This window comes from Pteropus vampyrus, unplaced genomic scaffold, assembly GCF_000151845.1.
Source record: "Pteropus vampyrus isolate Shadow unplaced genomic scaffold, Pvam_2.0 Scaffold62, whole genome shotgun sequence".
Classification (NCBI taxonomy): domain Eukaryota; kingdom Metazoa; phylum Chordata; class Mammalia; order Chiroptera; family Pteropodidae; genus Pteropus; species Pteropus vampyrus.
The window spans coordinates 1183539-1205114 of NW_011888843.1; the positions used below are offsets into that span (position 1 = coordinate 1183539).

General features: G+C 37.6%; 1 protein-coding gene across 1 annotated transcript in view; it reads right to left on the minus strand.

The window, feature by feature from the left end:
* The window catches only part of LOC105292752 (PH domain leucine-rich repeat-containing protein phosphatase 1), a gene marked incomplete at its 5' end in the record, with an annotated part of 169117 nt that overhangs the window by 24885 nt on the left and 122656 nt on the right, over positions 1-21576 (minus strand). Inside the window, 6 exons of the mRNA XM_011361133.1 lie at positions 6458-6613; positions 10548-10643; positions 13171-13231; positions 15034-15236; positions 20483-20713; positions 21327-21473. Coding sequence (XP_011359435.1) covers positions 6458-6613; positions 10548-10643; positions 13171-13231; positions 15034-15236; positions 20483-20713; positions 21327-21473 — 894 coding nt within the window. The remainder of the gene's footprint in view (positions 1-6457; positions 6614-10547; positions 10644-13170; positions 13232-15033; positions 15237-20482; positions 20714-21326; positions 21474-21576) is intronic.

The window sequence follows — 21576 nt, forward strand, 5'->3', positions numbered from 1 at the left end:
GTAATAATAAAACGTTTTCCTGAGGACATTTTTATAGGCTTTTCTCTCCAAAAAAGCGGGAGGTCAAGCTGAGTACCTGCTGGGTAATGTGAAGACAAACATGCACACAGCACTTCAAACTCAATTCTTAAAATCACTTAATAACTAGCGTAGTACTCAAAAACTTTCTTTAGCAGAAAATACAAAAGACGAAAAGACATTCACAGATAGTTCCTACCCTAAAGCATCTGGAAAGCTGCCCACAACAGCGATGAGATCAATCCACTTCCAGCTTCTTGAGCAATTACTTTGTTCTTCCTTGGCACATTCTGTCCATCTCTCTGGTTTATCTAGGTTTTTCTGTTTTTTATTTTTATTTTTTAATAATTTTCCAGTATACCCTTAAATTTTACAGCCAAACTGTCCTTGAAACAAAGGACAAGAGTTGGATACCACAACAGACTTATCCATTTGTAGTATAGCAGATATTCTGCATTTAAATATTTTTCCTGGAGATCAGTACTGGGACTTGTGGTCTATTAAAAATGCAAAAGGTGAAGACTCTAAACCCAGCAAAATGCTTCTACTTTTCAACAATCCCCTGATTTTTTGTTCCAAAATGTTCCAGAAATGCCAAACATACATTCTAAATTCCTTATCATTTGTCTTAACAACATAGCACTTTTGACAATTTCATCTATTTTCATAAGTCTGATAATTCTTAAAGCAAGGACTTTCCAGGTTTTTATGATGTTAACAAAAGTACAAAATATATTTTACACGACCACCCAGTAAAGTACAGATGCAAAATATACATGTATAACTGAAACAAAAGTTTCATGAAAACGTATTTAACCTCACTCTACCTTACGCTGGTATTTTCTATCCTATTTAATCTTTTAAGTGCTGATAGAAATCCACTAAATTAATGTTATACCCCACCAATCAGTTCGAAAAAGAACCACAATTATTAATTGTCTAGCAACACCACCTAACAGCGAGGATTCCAAATGAAGAAAAAGCGCAGAGTCCAACAGAATTCACAGACTATTATTTTGGAAGGTCTGCAAATCTGCCTGGCATAGGCAATAAAGATCATTAAGTCTAGAGAGTAAAGGAACAAAGTTACATAGATATAAGAATTGTTGAAAAACTAAAAAATAATTACTTTTAAAAATTAAGTATAATTAAGAATTAATGAACATTGATTAATGAGCAATACTATAAATTCATCTATAGACCTTATCCTAAGTTCATCAATCATCCCACTGATGTTTTCTATCTGGTCCAGGATCTAATCTAGGATCCCATGTTGCAGTTCATTATTACACCATCTTAGTCTCCTCTAATTAGTCTATTTGTCTCAATTGACCTTGACACTTTTGAAAAGTACTAGACAAAATTTTGTAGAATATCTTTCAATTTAGGTTTTATCATCACTAGAATAAGGTGATACATTTTTGGCAAAAATACACAGAAGTGATATTATGCCCTCCTATCAGAAAATTCATGATTCTCAACTTCGACCTCCAGATATTCTTATTAAGTAGGTCAGAGTAAGGCCTCAAAATCTGTAGAATTAAAAATTCTGATGACTGGTCATGCTGAGTCAGTAGAACTGCGATGAGGGCCAGGAATCTACATGTTTAGTAAGTAATCTAGGGGACTGTGAAGACACACATTGAGAAAGATTGTTTTATTTCACTATGGCTCTCAAAATACTAGAACTTCACAAGATAGCTCTCTTCACTTAAAAAAAAATAAGTGTAGGCAACTTAGCTCTTCAAAATTCCAGAAATATCTGTCTTTGCCAAAAGGCACCAGTTGTCATGGTCAATCGATTATGCTCTTTCAAATTTCCTGTTCCCTTTTAGGCCCCTTGATATTTACACATGTTCTGTCTGACTCACTAAAACTTATGGTCTGTAATGTGACTAATACTCTAGAGATATCTAATAATTACCATGTACTTCATCTGCACATATACTCCCCCAACTCCCATCCCTGAAAATGTCTTGTACTGTTCCAACCAAAGATAAAAACAGACCCTAGTGTCCACCCACAACAGGAATCTATAACTCTCTGTGTAAAGGGTTGGTTGCTAATTTGAGTGACCTCATCAGGAACAGCTCTCTGGCCATCATATGAGTGCGTGGATGCGAGGTGGGTGTGGAGTCAGACACCGCCAGGGTTTCAGGAAGAACGAGAGATGGCACCTGCTTCTCCGTCCACTCTGGTGACCCATGGGAATATCCATCCCCACCCTTGCCCATCTGTTGATCAAAACTGATGATCTGAAACTCTTTTGGGGGTTTCCATCAAGAAAACCCTCAACTCTAAGAAAAAATTAGTAAAATGAGAGATCTAGACCAGTAAGATCCAGATTAGAATATCTGCCAGTTCATGCTCAGAACCATATGACCTGATCATAAAATAAAAATCACAGTCAGCTTCTCAGCAACATATAGAGTCCATCATATTTCACATCTACATATATTTTTAAACAGCCAGTGAAAAGCAAGTCAAATTAAACAAAGGTCAAAGATGAACATGGAGAGTAAACTCATAAACTGAAATTTCTGATTCAAGTCATAAGAATTTTGATAAAAATTGGTCTAAAGTTTTCAGAGGAAGTTGAAGATATTACGAAAAGTCATCTAATTTAAAGTAGGTTCCCCTTTCCTATTTGGTTACCAAATGCCTTCCTGCTACTAGGTAAAGTACATTAACATAAACCACCCTAAAGCTGTAACATTTAATAGACAACGTCATGTAACTAAAACCACGTATTGGTTTTAGCAGCCAAGATTCAGAGTCAAGACCGCTCCCCCACCCCCGAAAGAGTCTTTTGCTCTGTGTCCAATAATTCATGTCTTTCTGACGGTTCACTTAACGCTCCCAAGCATAAGTTCTACTCAGAACAGAAACTAAACCATGTATAACTTACGAAGACTGGTATTCAGACCCTTTCTTCAGTTATATAAACACAGAACTGGTAACAATAGTTTATTACTACACACACACAAATTTAAAAAGGAGCACCTATATATTTTTAAGATTTGTATTATGGAGCAAACCGACTAGAAGAGGAATTGAAGCAGAGTTTCATTACTGTCTGAAGCTCTCTGCCAAACACACAGCTATGTATTATACAACACAGTACTGTTCTTCACATCAGGAGCCAAATTAAAACCAACCGCATCATCTCTAGTCTTTAATCCTCTCAAACGCACCTTTTACTAGTTTATTGTGCAGTCATTTTAAACTCTGCATTAGATTGGAAGCTCCCTGAAGGCAATACCCGCGGTTAGTCATTCTTCGCCCGTTGCAGCACTCAGCACAGTGACTTAAGATGCTGGTCCTGAACAACGTGAATGAAAACAAACCAAAACTGAAACCGCCTGCAAGAACCTTGCCATAAAAAACCCTCTTTAACATTTTAAAATTTATGTTTTCTGGGTGGACCTGCTCCCACAACTCCCCAAACTGTCAGTACTAGTTTATTTCTTCCCCAAAATCCAAACCAAACAAACAACATTTCTACATTTTCCTGAATGTTAATTATGCCTCCCTCTTCTCTCTCCCTCCTTCTCTCCCCCTCCTCCCGCCCCCATATATATATTTAAATTTAAGTAGATAAAATATCAATTATCTAGGTTTGAGAAAAGGAATAAGTAGAAGTATTAACTCTTTAAGAAGCAGTCAATAGTTTGGTGAGAATCATTATAAAATGTTGTTTTTCTTGTCTTCCAACAAGTGAAATAACACAAGAATGTTGTTCAAAAAAGAACTGACTTTGCCTCACCCTCTTCATAAGCATATCTGCCTGAACCAACCCTCTTAACTTTTCTGACTCTGAGTCATGAGTAATAAGATCAGCTGCTACACTATGCTGGAGATGTGGCTGTTACATTGGTTGAAAAACAAAGGCATCAGAATATGCCTGCCTGAAAAAGTTCCTTATTTCAGCCTTTTTTGGTCATTTGCTTTTCTCTCATAAAATAAAAGCAGGATGGTACTGCTCTAATTCACCCAACCCCTTACTCCAGAACTTTCCTGTGCGGGAAATGTATTTAGCATGGCCTACTCTCCTTGCAAGGTCTGTGGAGGCTGACTAATTGCCCCCACAACAGCCCTGACTATTCAGATAACGGAAATTTCTGCCTAAACGCCTTTAGCTTACACTGCGGCTCGGCTATTATGCTCTACGTGAGAGCAACTGTCCTCTTTCAGTGGCTCAATTTAGGTCCTAAATTTTCCATGTTGCATTACTAGAAATATTCCAGTTCACACAATCCTCCCTTTTCCAACTTATGGATTCCATTTGGGAACTATACAAAATAGGTGATGTGGGAAACCGAAATGCCAAGTGACGTGCACGGGTGTTAGATGTGTTGTCAAAACACATCTAAACATGAAAACAGCCTCCTCGACTACAGCATAAATGCCCTCAGGACATGTTGTTAGACCCTCCTGGCCCCAAGGAGCCTCAGTGACTGCTTACCAATTGCCTCTAGAAAACAAAAAACAGTTACAGACTGGTCCCTTTAAAATCGAATCCTCAGACGTGAATAAAGAATGATTATTGTCTATTGCAGAGTTCCAGCACTATTTACCTACTCTACTAGCCACAAACTTTTCAGACTTGGCCAGATTTGGAAATAGTTTTATCTCAAAGAATCCTAAACCTGAATCCATCCACCTATTTGTTTCTCCAGATTTAGTGTAGACCCCAGGAGAACAACTGGGTTTTCATTATAAAGCTGCACCCGGATTTTGCGTAGTCTTATGAAAGAAAATGCAAGGTTAGAGTATAACTTATAATTCTCCACAGGAAGAAATCAACCCTATGGTACTCCTAACAACGAAAAGCACGTGTCTATATGCTGCGCACTGTATTCTGATCTGAATGCAGAAGCAAACACAATTCTTTAAATAATCTCGAAACACTGCTCTGTCAGGGGAAGACTACAGCTCAAGTCGATTACAATGTGAAAACCCCATTTTCTCACAATTGCATTATTTCTCCATAATTATTCCAGCAGGAATTCATTTTAACTTACATTAAGTACAGAGAATAAATGTTTTTTTTTTTTAAATGAGGAAAACAGGAGTGCTAGAAATATTCTCTACCCTGCTCTGGGTGACGGTTACAGGGTGCACGCATTCGTACAAATTACCTGAGCAAGATATGGAAGAGCTGCACTCTTTTAAAAAGCTACATGTTGTATTTTGATAAAAATATTGTTAAAAAAAGGGAAAGAAGAGGGAAAAAAAATACAAATCCAAGATTGAGGGTAGTTTTTAAAATTCCTTAAAATTCCTTAAAATTCCTATTGTTTAAGAAACACAGGCTTGCTGAGCGCCTTGCTCAATCCGGACCCGCTGTGGGTGCGACTGTAATGAAGACGCAGTCGTTGGATGCTCGGGGACAGACGAGCGCGGATTAGAGCGCGGCGAAAGCGTCGTGAGGGTCACGATGGGAGCAGCACGGGCAGCTCAAGCCGCAGGCTCCGTGTCCAGTTCCGGTTAAGAGCCACAGCTCTCAGAAGGCCATCTCCCCCACAAGCACACACACTGAAACGTACCTCGAATGTACGAAAAGGTCCATCATTATTTCCTTCTCTTCGAGAAGCACAAAATTAAACTTAACTTTTTAATCTTTATCATGAGGTACACTAAAAGCCATGTCTTTTAGTGTATTTAGTGTAAAATTAAACTTAACTTTTTAATCTTTATCATGAGGTACACTAAAAGCTACATCTTTCAAGCTATGTCCCTAACTAAAAATAAACATTAGCAGAGATCAACCTGATTCAGGCCACCGGGCTATGAGGCATTTCAGTGCAACACACAAGGGCTGCGAAGCCAACAAGATGCTCCAAAGTTAACACTCAGCTACTTAAAGTTTTCTTTAAAGAAAGTTCTGCTTGTGGCAATTCTTCAAAGAAAACAGATTTCACTTAATGTTTAAAATAACCTCCCCCTCAACCCAAAACAATTTCTTTTAATGCTTAATGAAACGAGTTATTCAGAAAAATTCTGTTCAAAGGAAAATAAATTTAAAAGATAAAAACTGGTTAAAAGGAAAAAAAAACCCAAAAAACAAGAGAACTAAACAAACTCTAGGAAAATCCATCTCTGTCACCCAAAGTCACAAATATGTGCAAGCAAGACCAGAATCCTGTGACAGCTAAGGTGAGCCTGGAGCAGGCTGCACAGGTTTTGAACAGGTAGCAAACTTCCCACCCTTGCACAACTTAACCCACTTCTCTCCGCAAAGCAGTGGAGCTGATGAAGACTCTATAGGATATTCCTACGAAATGGTCAGAGAAGTGGCTGACACCCATTTTCTTCAGAAATCTGGGGCAGACAGAAGATCAGTAAGTCCACACAAATGGATCGTGTGAGACAAGGATGCTAACAAGGGGGCATTTTACAACTCAGATGAATAACCAAAACAAAGGAGTCACTTTACCTGTCTGCCTTCATCAGAAGGTTTGGCGGCAGCTCCAGGAGCTGGTTGTGCTGCACATCCAACACCTCCACGGAGGTTCTCTCCAGCCTTTCGGGTAGCCTTGTCAGCCGGTTGTGTCCTGCCAGGAGCTTCCGGAGGCTGCTGTTACAAAACAAGCTGTGGAAAAAGGGAAGAACATAGAAGGCGACTTACTTAAGAGCTAATTTTGGATTAAAGATTAAAAAATGAATAAGAGTAGGAGAATACTTAAAATTCTCTCCAAAAAACATAAATTCATTCGGAGCAACTGCAAATTCATTTTAACATAAGCTCAAACTTGGAGCTGTTCATATTTCAATATTTTCCCTACTTTAAACCCTTTTCCCGTTGAGAAAAAAAAAAGTGTAGCTTGCTGCCAGCGTTCATTTAATATCATGCGTAGGAATGCTACATTCTCTACAATTTGACATTTTCAGCAATCGAGAATTACTTTATTTTGTAAGTCGAAACACCACTACTAAATACAGAATGTTGTAAATAGAGTGATGTTATCTGTTTTCAAAGACTACTGATATACTAGAGCGATGCAAAAATAATAATAATAATAAAAGCGAGATAGTCCACGGCAAACTTTGGGGTAAGGTTAGGATTACTATCTGCGAGTTACCTTGGAGTAAAGGCTGCAGCAGCAAGCGCCCGTGCTTAGTATTTTCGGGGCAAAAGGGAAAAGGGTTAAAAAAAAAAGTGGGAAAAACTATAAAAAGAAATACTTAACAAAGAAGCTCTACTTAGTGAAAGAGAAAAAACATTTCATAGAAGATACTGAAGACAGCAATGTAATACTGCTGGGTTTACAAGGCCAGCTTTAAAAGGTGGTAGTGGTAGTGGGCTTCTCAAGGTAGGGCGTCTGTCTTTTATCGCCCAAGAATGCAGGGTATTCCACTCACAACGGATTCTGAATAAATACAGTCAAGCAATTTTTACCTACAGGATGAACATTAAATAAAGGATTCTTCTATCCAATTAATCTTTTACAGATGCCCGAGAAAATGTTAAATTCTTCCTCAGTCGCATTTCACAATCATAACTATTGCTCCCTTTCCTCACTCTCCTTCTAAGTCTGTATATTTTTGTTTTCTCTTTGGTTTAATCCTAGACCAAAGGAGAGACTCCCTCCTAAAGAGAATAGAATGTACTTAATCCACTATTTTCTTTTGAGCCGTAAAGAGCTCTGTGGAAGCTTGGCTGCGTTTCTTCTATGGGTTATCTAAGCTGAAATAAACGATAGACACTTGCTAATCTAATGTGAATCCACTTTATGACACTTGGAGCTTCAGCCGTTGTACAGAATAAAACAGACCCTGGGTATAAATACAGAAACCTGGGGACGGTGGGAAAGTGAAGTTATAATGTGCATCGGGATCATTTTGGAATGAGAATTCATGCACATTGCTGTCAAAGAATGAGGCTTCTTCACCCACCTCCTGTTTTTCATCATTCTGACATCCCTCAACTGATGTCCAAAACTCTGAAAATCACCCTACATTACAGCCACAACTTTATTCACTTCAAATACCAAGACTAGATTCTTTGCTCATAAAGATACTGGGAACCTGTTCCAACTGGGACACACAGGCCGCCAGTAATGATCTCTAACATGTCTGACGCGGCAGGCTGAAATAGCAACTTGACATGACAGATTATCCAGGACTGTCCTTCAGTCACTGTTAACACAGGGGGCAGTCTCTGTAATGGTCACTTCAACCCAATAATTCAAGATTTGTTTCTCCAATTTTACTGCCTTGCTGGCTCTAGGGTACAATTTAGGATGGGGTTACTTACTATTTACAAACACACATACACACACGCACACTCTTTAACCTTAAATACATGGATAACTGAAAGATAGGTGACAAAATTTTTATCTTGATTTTTTTCCAAATAAAAAAGTAGACTTGACAACGTTAGGAAGTATTAAATGCTAATTATTGGATTTAGTTCAATACTTTTGGATACTAAGCACTAAAACACCTTCTTTTCTTTTTAATACATCTCTTCTGAATTTTAGTTTCTCTTTTGTCAAACCCTTCATGCATATCACTTAAATAAAGCTTGACTATTAAATCAACTTCTAACGAGTCACTGTCTTGTCTGAAATATTGGATCAATGACAGAGCTGATACAAAGTTTACAGCTAAACACCACCATAAATAAGAAAACAATACATATTGTTTTTGTCCCATGAGTTAAAAACACAAACCCACAAAACAAACACTGTTTAAATTCCTTGACAATAGAGCATTTAGGATTTGCTCTGAATGAGCATTTGTTTAGATACCCCCCGCCCCAAACCTGTAATAACACAGAGCAAATCAAGGAAAACTGGATGAAATATCAGTTATCTTGCATTTATTTAATTGTTAGCTTATCCATATAATATCTTTGTTGTGCCCGACAGAGAAACACAGGCCTAGATTCCAGTGTGCTATTACTGTTGAACTGGGGAGGCTGGAGTGGAGAAGAGAACAGAGTAAGCAGAAGAGAGATAACAAAAGAATTTTTTCAACCAATTATTTCTTTCCTATTATTAGTAGCCTGCTTTCATTTTTGCTATTTGTCTTCTAAAAGCCTGCCCCTCCCCGCTAACACACACACACACACACACAATGCTGTCCACAGGGCACATCACCAAACTGTCTGGGTGATGGTGATGGGCTGCATTGAGTCACCTAAATGCTCAGTCAACATAAAGCTCTAAAGCAGAAAGCATTTTCAAATGGACTGAATTTATGAATATAATGTATGACTGAGAAAGTAAAATTAACAGCTTTCCAGGGAATGAAGATTTCCTTTATGACCAGTATATTCTAACACAGTGATATCCAACAGAAACATAATGAAAGCCAAATATAATGTAATTTAAAAATAAAAGTGAAAACAGGCGAATTAATTCTTATAGTACTTTTTATCTGACTCAATATATCCAAAACTTATTTTCATGATTCTTATTCTTTATAAGAAAACAGAGGAATATTGACCATATACCTTTAAGGATCATGCACCTAAGGTAAAACTTTGGCGACATATTTCCAAAATATTTTCATTGCTATCTTTGACTATACATCGTTAGAAACAACTGACTTCCTTTGTTCAGTGACTGGCCAAGAATGGTGCAAAGAGCTAGACCTGAGTTGTGGCAGCCACTAGTCTCAAATAGCTACTTAAATTTAAATTAATGAAAATTAAATAAAATTTAAAATTCAGTTTCTTGGTCACACTAGCCACATTTCAAGTGCTCAACAGTCACACGTGGCTAGTGGATACCATGCTGGATAGCACGGATAGATATAGAGCATGTCAGTCACCACAGCAAGTTCTACGGGTCAGCAGGAGAACAGATCACTCTTCTGGTTATTAATTTTATGGCTGGTCACAACAGTCCAATCATACTTTGTGCCCAAATTAGTAAACCTGAAGATGTCTGTATCTATAGACATTAGATTATCAGCACATGGCTATTTTAGAAATCTTGCCAGTAAAGTAAAAATTATGAAATAAAAAATAATAATACATGTTAAGAGAGAAGGAAAGAAAATTTCTTGGATTTTCTACACCAAATTTCACACCAAGAAAAAAAGAATATAGTTTGCTCTTTCTAGGTTTAATGATCTAATAATCTTTTATTCCTCAAAATTATGTTCAAGGGAAACCAAACATTATTTGTGGGTAAGGCAGACATGTCAGGTCAATAGACAGAAGGGAAAGAGTCTAAAAGAATTAAGATTATAGAGGTGAACCAATCATACTGCTGTTTGCTGAGTCTCTGAATATTTCTTTGGGCATATTTACAAACTTCCACCAAGCACCACCCACTGCATGACCTTGAAGAGTCTGAGAGTCAAAGCCTCACTCCACTCTTCGCTGCACGAAGAGAGTCCATGACTTGAAGACACCACATGAGGTAACGGGCACTAAATAAGGACTTTTTTTTTATTAAGAAACAAACACAAAACTCTTAGGAGTTCATAATAACACATGAAACACTGACTCAGCAATTTTTAAAAACTGTTTATCAAATTTGAGATTCTCTAACATGATCTGTAATACTCACCGTGCAGGAAGTTCATATATTTGATTATGGCCAATATCCAAAACTTCTAGCTTTCGGCTTTCACATATCCATTCAGGCACATTTTCTAAGTGGTTCCTAAATATAAGAATATATGATTTTTTTCTTTGATTGAAATTTAACCTAGAGTATAATTTCAAACTCAAAATAATTACACAGAATAAATGAAACTTCAAATGAACTACCAAAGTACAGTGAGTATACATCAAAAGGATATGTGTGTTCACTTTAATCTAGAAGCAAGAATTATGATACGGAATAAGAAATAAAGAAAAAGTAGGAAAGGACATAGTTATATCATCTCTGAAGTCTTTGAAAAAAATAAATAAATAAAAGTCTGGTTCCCAGAACTACTATCCTAAAAAGTCTGTAAGCCCATGCAAGTTTAGCAAGAGATCTTATACTTAGAAACAAACACTCACACACTTCTAGTTAAAACAGTTTTATTTTCCAATTTACATTTTTACCCTTAACATTAAAATACGTCTCGGTTCCAGTGGGTATCATGAGAACACAGCTACAGGTAAACAGAAACGGCAGCAGTGAAAAGGTACACTGACCGTTAAGACTCAGAATTATCTGAAAACATTTACTTAGGCATCGGATGGTAATTATAATTACCAGAAACAAGCGAATTAATTGTGACTTTATTAAATGAACTGACCACTTCTGAGACAAATCTATATCTGAATGTCTCCCTAATCATAGATGGTTAGTCTTTCATCTTCTTTTTTAAATATGTGAAATGACCAGGCACAAAGAATCTAAAATGGTATGTTTATTATGACAACAATTCTTTATAAACAGATGAACAATTCTGTAAAAAAAAAGATGTCTGGGACAAGAACTATATTAGAGCAAAAGCGAAAATAACTGTGATATTAAGGTGGTGGCAATCAATATGTGTGATTTAAAAATCATGTCCTTTAATTTTGCTATTACATTAATGTTTTCAATTAAAATACAAAAAGGCAGGCATTATTTTCTGCCTAGTATCTATATAGGTATATAGAATTCTGGCTTTGAAGCCTTAAAGATTGATACGTTTATTGACTTTAATTTATAGTAGTTAACCCCTAACACAGCTTAATAAGATAGGAGAGTGAAAGTACCCTTTATTATAAACAACCTCAGTACAGCAATAAAACTCTTGTAAGTGTGAAACTTTGAACTTGAGGAACTCTAAGTACCTAGTAAACACTATGATGGATGACAGCTCAGCCCCTTCAGATAACAAACATTCACACCAAAGGAGGAGGGCGAAAGACTCAGAGCTATTTGAGGGGAATCAGAGGTTTCCTGAGACAGTCATAGCTTAGAAGGTGAATGAAGCAGAGCATGTTACAGTGAAGGTTCTGGACATGACAGTTACAAAAGAAAGGTAAACAGCATTTAAGCGGCAGAATTTAGGAACGAGCAGGACATAAGAGTTTTCAATTCAGTCTCACTTGGGGTTTCAATGAGAACCATGTGCCAATTATATCCTATAAATAAAGGGAAAGTGGATTCACTCTATGGCCAACTCTCACAAGTACATCTTTTCACCATGTATGCAAACCCACTCCAGTACCGTTCTTATTTAAAGGGTGACAACAACAACATTCAAGGCTGACAGGAAAAGAAAATGAACTTAATCAGGTAATATCTGACTTCTAGTACATTAAACAAAACTATCTGACATGAATTTAGTAGGAAATGCATGAAATATTACTCATAAAGGATTTTATAATTATAAATTTCTAATAAAACTACAATTTAATAATTTTCACAATAGCTAAATTTTGGCACATTCTTACATAATTATGATGGAGAATATTATTAACACATGTGATTTTATACAATGAAATGAGTTAGTTAACAGTGTCACTAATGAGAGAGCTCCGTATTCCCACGTACTGTGGTTGTTCAAAAAACTGGGGGTAATTCATTAGAATTACGTTAAAAGTGAATTTTCAAATTTAGTGTTAAGATTATTGACATTTAATTTGTGTAAACATAGGCTTTATGTCTTCGGGAAAAAGTCCACTACAGTATTTTTGGTAACTGGAGTAAATATGATAACCACAGGAGTGAATCTGCATAAAAGGTGAGATGGTCGGTCTGCAAGGGAAGCGAGTAAGCTGCGTGGAAATCCTGCTTTGGCAGATTTAGTGGCTGCTTTCTAAGGGTTCTTAACAAGGAGCTATATTTACAAGATAACAAAAAAGGAGTGGGGAAAAGTCCAAGAAATATCGCACAGTATTTTTTTAATGAAACCAATGTTGTTTCAGTAAAGTGATGAAGATGTGGTTAATATAATAAAAGAACTGCTGGACCTTCCGGCCACATGACCTCCAATTTACTAATCTTTCAAGGGCAAACCTGGTGTTCAAATTTGTGTCCGTACCAACGTGAAACTTGATTCTTCAGGTTTGAACTATAGTATATAAATGTAGTATTTTAACTGACAGACATTTATGTACATTTTCAGAGGATAAGTAAAAACTACTTAATTTGTGTTATTTACCTTAAAAATATATAAGAAGTTCTTATGCATATGCTCAGAGAAAACTGACCAAGTAATTTTCAAGCAGATTCTCGAGTACTCTAGGGCGCGGCTGCTTACCTTGAAACGTCCATGTAAGACAGATTATTTGGAACTGGGTAAACATCCAGTTGAACGAGTTCTAGGAGGTGGAAAAAAACACAAAAGCATCACCATTCAAGTGACACAGAGACTCTTTTTGTGTGTAACATATCATTACTGTGCTTTATTCTCCACTGTTTGTTTAGGTTCGGAAGTACAATACATTCATTTGTTCTACTCTGAAACTACAGGAAAGGATAGAGAACTTCTAATTTAATCACAAGATCTTATTCAGAGATTGAAATAAACCACTCATTCTACTTTTCTACCCCCTTCCCATTGACTTACTGTGGCTCTTGGTAGTCATGCTAAATTTTATCTGAAAGATTAACTGTATGAATACTGTTTAACATTAAGGTTTCTTTCCATAAAACCAAATGCATCCTGGCTTTTGCCTTTTTCACTCTACTGAAACAGCACCTCTGAGAGTCTCAAATGATTTCCTCTACTCAAATCTGAGTACTCTTCCTCAAAACTGTATGAAATGTGACATCACTGTCCACCTAGGGCTTTGTTTCTGGGGCATGGTAGTTTCTAAATGTCCTTCTGCTTCTCTAAACACTTACCAAGTAATCACAGGGTCAGCTCCTATCTGGTTGCCCATTCTGGCACCAGCTACTTGTGAGGCTTCGGTACGAGCTCTCTTCTCTTCACCAGTTACCTTACTTCCATGGTTTCAGGTACCACCTCTGAGTCTCAAATCAATCATCTGCAGTTCTGACTGCAAACTCCTATCAGCTCACTGAAGACCATGACAGTAACCTGGGTTAAGAGAGGACCGGACCACTTCTCCTGCAAATGCACTCTGCACACCACTTCACATCAACAGTCTTCTAGCATCACGTCCATCGCATGCCTCCTCCACTTAAAAATTTCCACTGGTTCTCTACAGCTTACGGCACTAGCTTCAAAGCTTCATCATGACTCCGAGCCACGCATCCCCTAATGACTTCTTACTACTCTCCAACAGGCACCTATGAGTTCAGAATCTCCTGTCTTCTCCCATCTGCTAAGCACAGCACATTCGGATGCTTTTCTCTTCAACACCCACTTCGTGCCTCCTGGCTATCCAAATCCTGTAACCCTTCAGTGAGCGGCAGCTCCTTGAGGCTTGGCTTGTTTCTCCAGTGAGATAACAGTAAACTCATTTTTTAAAAATCTCTTATCCTTTAGAACTCATACATTACACTACACATAAAGCAAGTTCTTGATAAACATTTGTTCAACTTGTAGTAAATACTTGGTTTCATTAATGATGTAGGAACTGAATTCTTAATGTTAGTAAACATATGCCCATATGGCCTTTTCTTTATCAGAACTGCCACGATTTCTAAATTATAAGGAAGAGAACTTATTAAACGAGTAAGACTCTTGCTTTGTGGTGTCCCTGTGGGTATATAATTTAGGTTTCTCCTAAGGTAAGCTCCATCCTCAGCAGAGCATGAAATCCGAGATCCTGAAAGGAACCTAAAGTGGACCTTCCTTTCACTTTCACTCTCCAGGATTAAATCGAGGTTCCAGACTTACTGTGTTATTAACAAGGAAGCCCAAGAAACAGTTCACTCTCTCCCTACTCCCTTTCAAGGAGAGGAGCCAAATCGAAAATGGGAGTAACTTATCTAAATATCACAATATGAGAAAAATAAGTTAGGAACTATAAAATCTTCCTTTTTGATTCCTTCAAGTATCAAACTAGCATTCTTCTTTTATGATTTTTATCTTAGCAAAATTTGACACTTATTTTACTAAACAAGGAAAGAAAAATCAAAGCAAGGCGGAGATGATGGCACTGAGTAAATTCCTGGAACCAACTGAGATACTTTGGTGTGGTCTGTTACATACCATTAGAAGAGGCGTAGAGTGCTTTCAGGAAGTAGCCACAGATGTTTAGTGTCACCAGTTGATTCCTTTCACAGTGTAAAACTTCAATGTTGTTGAATATCATAGCATCTAGGTCACCAAGCTTATTGTCTCGCAGATCAAGCTGAGTGACATGCTGGAGAAAGTCCACTTCATCTGCTATTAGCCTCCTAATTATGTTCAGTCTTGAAAGAAAAAAGACACAACAGAGACTATAATTAACTGCAATGCTCTAAACAAATGGCTACGCCCTAATATGGCGAGGTATCAAGAAGGGACTCAAGTCTCACTATACTCTAGTCCTTCATGATTCTTAATCTCAGCATCTGGCCTTCTAACAGATCAGATTCTCTGGCTATTTTTAGCTACAACTTCATGAGGTCTTAACCTTGGCAATACATTCTGAAACATGAGTAAGACCCTAAAGCTGGAGAAGAAGCATGCATTTTGATTTTACCTTAATTTGTTTCAAGAGAAAAAAATCCATTTAAACATTTACTTCCAAAGAATTTGGTTGAAAGAATACAAGAAACAAAATGCAGAAGTCCCATTAAGCACATTATGACTGCACTGAATATTTAAGGAAGCAGAGAGGATAGGTGAGCAGGTAGATGAGCAGCCACATGCAGAATTAAAGGGTGAACTTTGGGGAAAAAAATGAATGGGAGTCACATATGCGGCAAAGATAGGAATGCAAATATCTGGATTTTCAACTGGCTCAGGGCCAAGAATTGATTACCAAAATTATCTCCGTCTTTAAAATTTTGCTTGAAAAGAGCCAAGTACATAAAATACTGGAATCTGGCATGTAGGATTCACTGAGAAATTATAAAATGAAGGAAAATGACGGGAAGCAAAAAGTCTAGGATAGAGTAAGAGACCGGAAAACACTGGCAGAACCTCAGCCATGAGAACTAGTTAGCCAGTGGACGGTAGTGGCTGCGGGTGAGCTGCCAAGAAGTAAGTAGTAACGGAGACTAGAAGCCAATATAACAAAGACACGTGTAGCTTTGAAGCGGAGAAAAACAGATCAAACCTCAATTCGTAGTTTGCTAGGCAATGCCCAACTTCTTTACAAACAACAAAAATCCTCTACTTTTCATTACAAAGCCAACAAAATGCTGAGGTCATGTGCTCAGTTAGAAGAGCATTACCATGAAGGCCGGAGCTTAGAAAAACGCTGAAGGTTCTCACGGTGAATTTCTGCCCTTTGAAAACTAAAATAAAATGATGGCAACTGAATTATTAATAGCAATATCAAAGTCATTGAAACACAAGGATGAGTGACAGCAAAGAGCTAGGATTCGTCAACCTGCAAACACAGCATATGGGCTCTTCAAATGTCCCTAAGAGGATTTTTTTTGGCTCCTTCTTTCTCTCATTCCAGGTTGTAAGATTAAAAAATTGGCCTCAACCCAGCAATTTGCCTATTTCCAAATGCTCACTAGATTCTAGAATATGTACACAGAATGAAAAGAAAAAACAAATCTCATTTTGGATATACAGACTGCAGGAACTGAAAAAATATCCCATATTTTCCCTAATCAAATACTTTATATTACCTTCCTAATGTGGCATTACCATCTTCATTTGAAATAGCTCCCCTCCACACACACCACAATTTCAATGCATTAACACTAAAATAATTAAAGGCTGATTTAGTGAGACAAAAGAAAAACTATAATGAAGAGGAAGTTACCATTCCCACTGTTTGGTTGCCAAGTCTTATCGGCATTCAAATATCAGAAATTTTTAGGCTCACAAAATAATACAACTATTTAGGATGAACTTTTAAAGAAGCAACATACTGTTAAAATTTCCTTCCAATAATTCTCTCAGTTAACACAGCCATTTTATCTATTTCATAAATATTTATTGAGCATCACTTCGCAAAAAGTGAAAGGCTAGTGTTGATGACGACAATGACCTATGGCTTTGTGTCGATAAGAGATGAATAAAATAAGGTGTTTGTCAACAGATTTTGTAAGTCAGTGAGGAAATCACATCTACTTTGATATGTGAAGTAGAAGAACTGCAAGTATGCGATGAGTGTCATAAATGATGCATAAAATAAAGAGAATGGTCAGAAAAGATGTGACAAAAGAAGAAGCATCTCATCTGAACCCCCAGGGCAGGCAGAACTGGACAGATGTAAGCGGGAGAAGAAAGCCAGCCGTGAGGAAGCAGCAGCAGGATGGCCTCAGGGCTGGAGAAGAACACAGAGTGTGCTTCATGCACAAGAGCAGGAGTCCCTCAGTGCAGAATGTGTGAGAAGAGTGAGACTATGGCTCCAATATTTATCAAGCACTGTACTTACTAAGGGCTAACACTGGGGGCGCAATAACAGCAGTGCTCCTCAAGTTATCGAAGGCACAGGACCTATCTTCTAAACTTCGGATCGCAGACTGATGTGCAGTTGTACTGCACACAACCAGCACACGACTGACACCACAAGTTGCTCACCATGCACGTCCAGCAACAACGAAACTAGTCGATTTCCTGTACCATGAGTCTACTTATATGAGCCTACTTGAATGTTGTGGCAATGTCAAATCACTCTATGTTTCGAAAATATTGTCTCAATTTCTATACACATCTCATTGTGGGAAAATATCAAATAGCTGGCTTGCCACTCAGGTCAGAGGAACATACTTCGAGCAGCTCTGAGCTAGAGCCTTATCCTCAAGGGAACCATGGGTTAGTGGGTGGGAGCGAGATACGAGAGCCTAAATACCTTGAAATAGAGAATCGAAGGCTCTGAGCAAGACTGTGCTTGCTTGAGAGGCTGCACAGGGGCAGGAGATGGCTCAGCTAGGAGACAATAGCAGCAGTGACAAGGAAAAAGAAGGGACAAGGACAGAAATGAGAGTGAAAGAACTGATAGAATCTGATGGTAAACGAGAAATAGTCAAAGTTTTGTGTCTGGATAACGAATGAAGTGGTGCTGCTATCAGCAAAAATAGGAATCCAGGAGGAAGAACGGCGAATAAAGAAGGAAATTGAACTCTGTTTCACATATATTTGGTTAAGTGTATCAACATGGGAAACTAAGGTGAAATTATCCAGCTGGCAGCTAAAGTAGAATTCGTTCCAAGAAGAGAAACAGGGTTAGAGAAAGACTGGGGAATAATTAACACAGAGATGAAAGGTGAATAATGTAGCTCTGAAAGTACAGGCAACCACCAAGGCAGAAAACAGAAAGAGAAGTGATTAGGAGAGAGATGTGGGTAACAGCCACCTTTTGGACAGAGAAGAGGGGAAGGAGGAATTATTAAAGTGTCATAGAAGGAATGACATCAGACTCAAAGAACACCAACGTAAGAAAAAGAATAAAAGAAAAGTGACCACGTTTAATCTGATGTAACATTTCCATCTGAAGGAATAAAAAGTCGAATCAATAAAATTAGCCCTTTGCATAGAGAAACTAAGCGAAATGCCTCGAACAATTCTACCAGCTTCGATCTAAAATATTAAAGCAGAATTATAAGCAAATCTGACCAGACCTCCCCCTTCTCAGCTCAGTGGCACAGAGGGAAGCAGTTATCTATTTACACTCATTCAACATTCTCACAGTGTCCAAAGTCTATTTTGGTATTTAAATATCCTGTAACGGATTCTCATCTAAAAAGACTCATTAGCTCTGGAAATCTGAAGAATTTATAAAGCTCTTAATAAGAATACTTATTTCTAGACATATTAGATGAATCTTATTTGTAAGCTAACTCAGATCAAGAAACATATTTTCTTGTAGGTACCAGGTAACTCAGAAATCCTCTCATGCTCGTCATCTGAGGTCAACAGGAGCATTGTTATACCTCTGGGTAGCTAAATAAAAAAGGCTTAAATCCTAGAATAGGAAGGTTTTCAAAATCAAAGTGACTCAGAAGCAAATAATGTTAACAATTTAGAAAGAAAGTTAATGAGACAAAGTGTTCAGTTCCTGCACCTGTCACATTCCAAAAAGTTCTTAAAGTCAGATAAAATTATAACCATTTGTACTCCCCCGAATTAAGAATTCTAGGTCTGCAAAATTGCTATCCTTTTCCCAGGTGTGACAGGCTTGATTCCTTTACCTTGAGGAAAGGTTAAGTCAAGCAACTCTTTATGGGACAGGAATGAATGGGTTTCCTAGGCCAGACCACATGAATGGAGAAAGCAGCAAAAGATGCTGCTGCTTTATATGGATGAAAATCGACAGGTCTGAGTGAGGGTCTCGGTTATCAACAGAGAGGAAACTGGGAAGTAAATCAAGAGAACCACCTTTGACAAACAGAGGTGTAAAGATGCTAGGAATGACAGCTGAGTAGATTCCATGAGTGGAAAAGCATCCTCAATCAAGTAATAATTAGAATACAATCACACTTGCTGGGAGTTTGAGATTTATACCTCAATTCCTTCCAAAACTCTATGAACTAGGTTCTGTTATTACCTGTAATTTGGAGATGAGAACACAGTTGCACAGACATTAAATACCTCACCTAAGATTTAACATGGCCAGTATGTGGTCATCTACTCCTGGTTACTGAGGGGAATTAGTTTGGTTGAAAAAGTATCAAACTGGGCAAGTTAGTAGAACTCAAGCCCATGACGGGCTCTTGTTTTTCTTTGAAAAAGATAAATTTAGAATAGCTTCCTCCCTGTATACTGGTTCATTCTGCATCAGAAATTAAAACACCCCTTACTTACTAAGGGATGATTACTGAGCATCTCTGATGTAGCAAGGAGTGTGCTACTGGTTTCCAGATGGAATTTAGTGTGATCAGGATTCAAAAGGCAGGTTCTGCTCTTTCAAGGGGCGAGAATGGAGGGTCTAGCCAAACTTGGGCCTAATAAGAGATTATGAGCTTTATATTTTTGTAAAAAACAAAATCTAAGTAAACTAAATAAACTAAGGGCAGAACCACTTGGACGAAGAAATAGAAAATTAAAATAAGTTACATAAATAAATAAATTTAATTAAATGAATACATCAAGTTAAGGAAGGCAAGGAAGTAAAAAAAAAATTTAAGAAAGGAGATATGTTCAATGATGTCAGATGTCTCAAGCCACAGACAAGACTGAGAGAGAAAAATACGTACTTTGCTCTCAATGACAGTTTTCATTCACCATAAATAGCACTCCCTGACTCAATGGCCCCTATCTATTCATGCAAATTAAAACTGGGTTCAAACCTACAAAATGAAGTTCGAACCTACAAAACAAAGTCACGACATGGTCACTCGTCAACGAGAAAAATTTTAAAGCAAGTATAGGTATGAGCAAACCCTACTGTTACATTATTCTTCCCTCTGGGCAAAAATACAAAAATGGGCCTTAACTGAAACTAGTCAGCCTGTTTGCCTTGGCAGGAGACTGTCACCGAAAGGGCTATAAACTACCTGCAAATATAAGCCAACCACTCAAATGGGATATGTTTCTTTAAAATGGTTACCTTAGATCCACATGTTTAATGTGAGGCATCTTTTGTAAAGCCTGAAGCCGAAGGGTCTCCATACAGTTTCCAGACATACAAAGTTTATCCACGGCTGTCAATTTCTCCAATACCTCTGGAATGTCAGTGAATTCATTGAAAGAAAGACCAAGATAACTAAGCTGATGCATGTTCTCCAGCTCAGCAGGGAGGGTCTGGAGAAAGTTTCCGTCCAACAAAAATGTCTGTAAGCTATTAAAGAAAATATTAGAATTATAAAGAGGATGTGTAAATTTTACATCTTTATTATCAACATACAAGTTATGTAAATGCAGATCATATTACTAGAAAAAGAAAATGTACTATCCTTTGCAAAATGAATAAGGGCAGGGCCTGAGGCATTAATACACCAGGGAGAAAAGATTAGAGATAAACACCTTAATCTTTTATTGAAAAAAAATTCTAACCAATTTTCTCAACTTGGCTCATATAAATGGGAACAACATGAGATAATTGTTGTGAAAGTCATAGAAGAAATCCGCCCCAATACCCACCTTTCAATGTTATTTAAAAAAATTAACTTTTAAATCTTAGAATTCAACATAATTCAGAAAATGAGAAAGTAACCCCTCCTCCCATGTTTAGATACATTCATCTATAGGGATGATTCAATTCTAAACAAGGATATTATAATTTTCTACAACATTTTAAGGAGTATAAAAGCTAACAAATGAACTCTACACAATCGCCTTGATTTGGGGCCAAGAATGACATGACCAACGCAACAAGTTAACCAATCTCACGGGCCGCGAGTCCCCTGGGGTTTCTCGGGGGACCCTTTGCAGTGGAGTCAAAAAGTACGCACTTGTGCATAACTCCAACGGCTGCCGGGACGGCTCGCAGGGCGTTGCAGGACACATTCAGCTCCGTCAGGGTTGGAATATTGCAGACTGCTAATGGGAAGTCCCCTAAATTATTATTGGAAAGGTTAAGACTCTTCAACTTGGTGAACCTATTACAATAAAACAAAACAAAGGAAAGAAAAGATAATATCATAGATGCATAGCTTCACATAATTTTGCATTGCCTTAAGAGATAAACCAGCCCAACCCTAT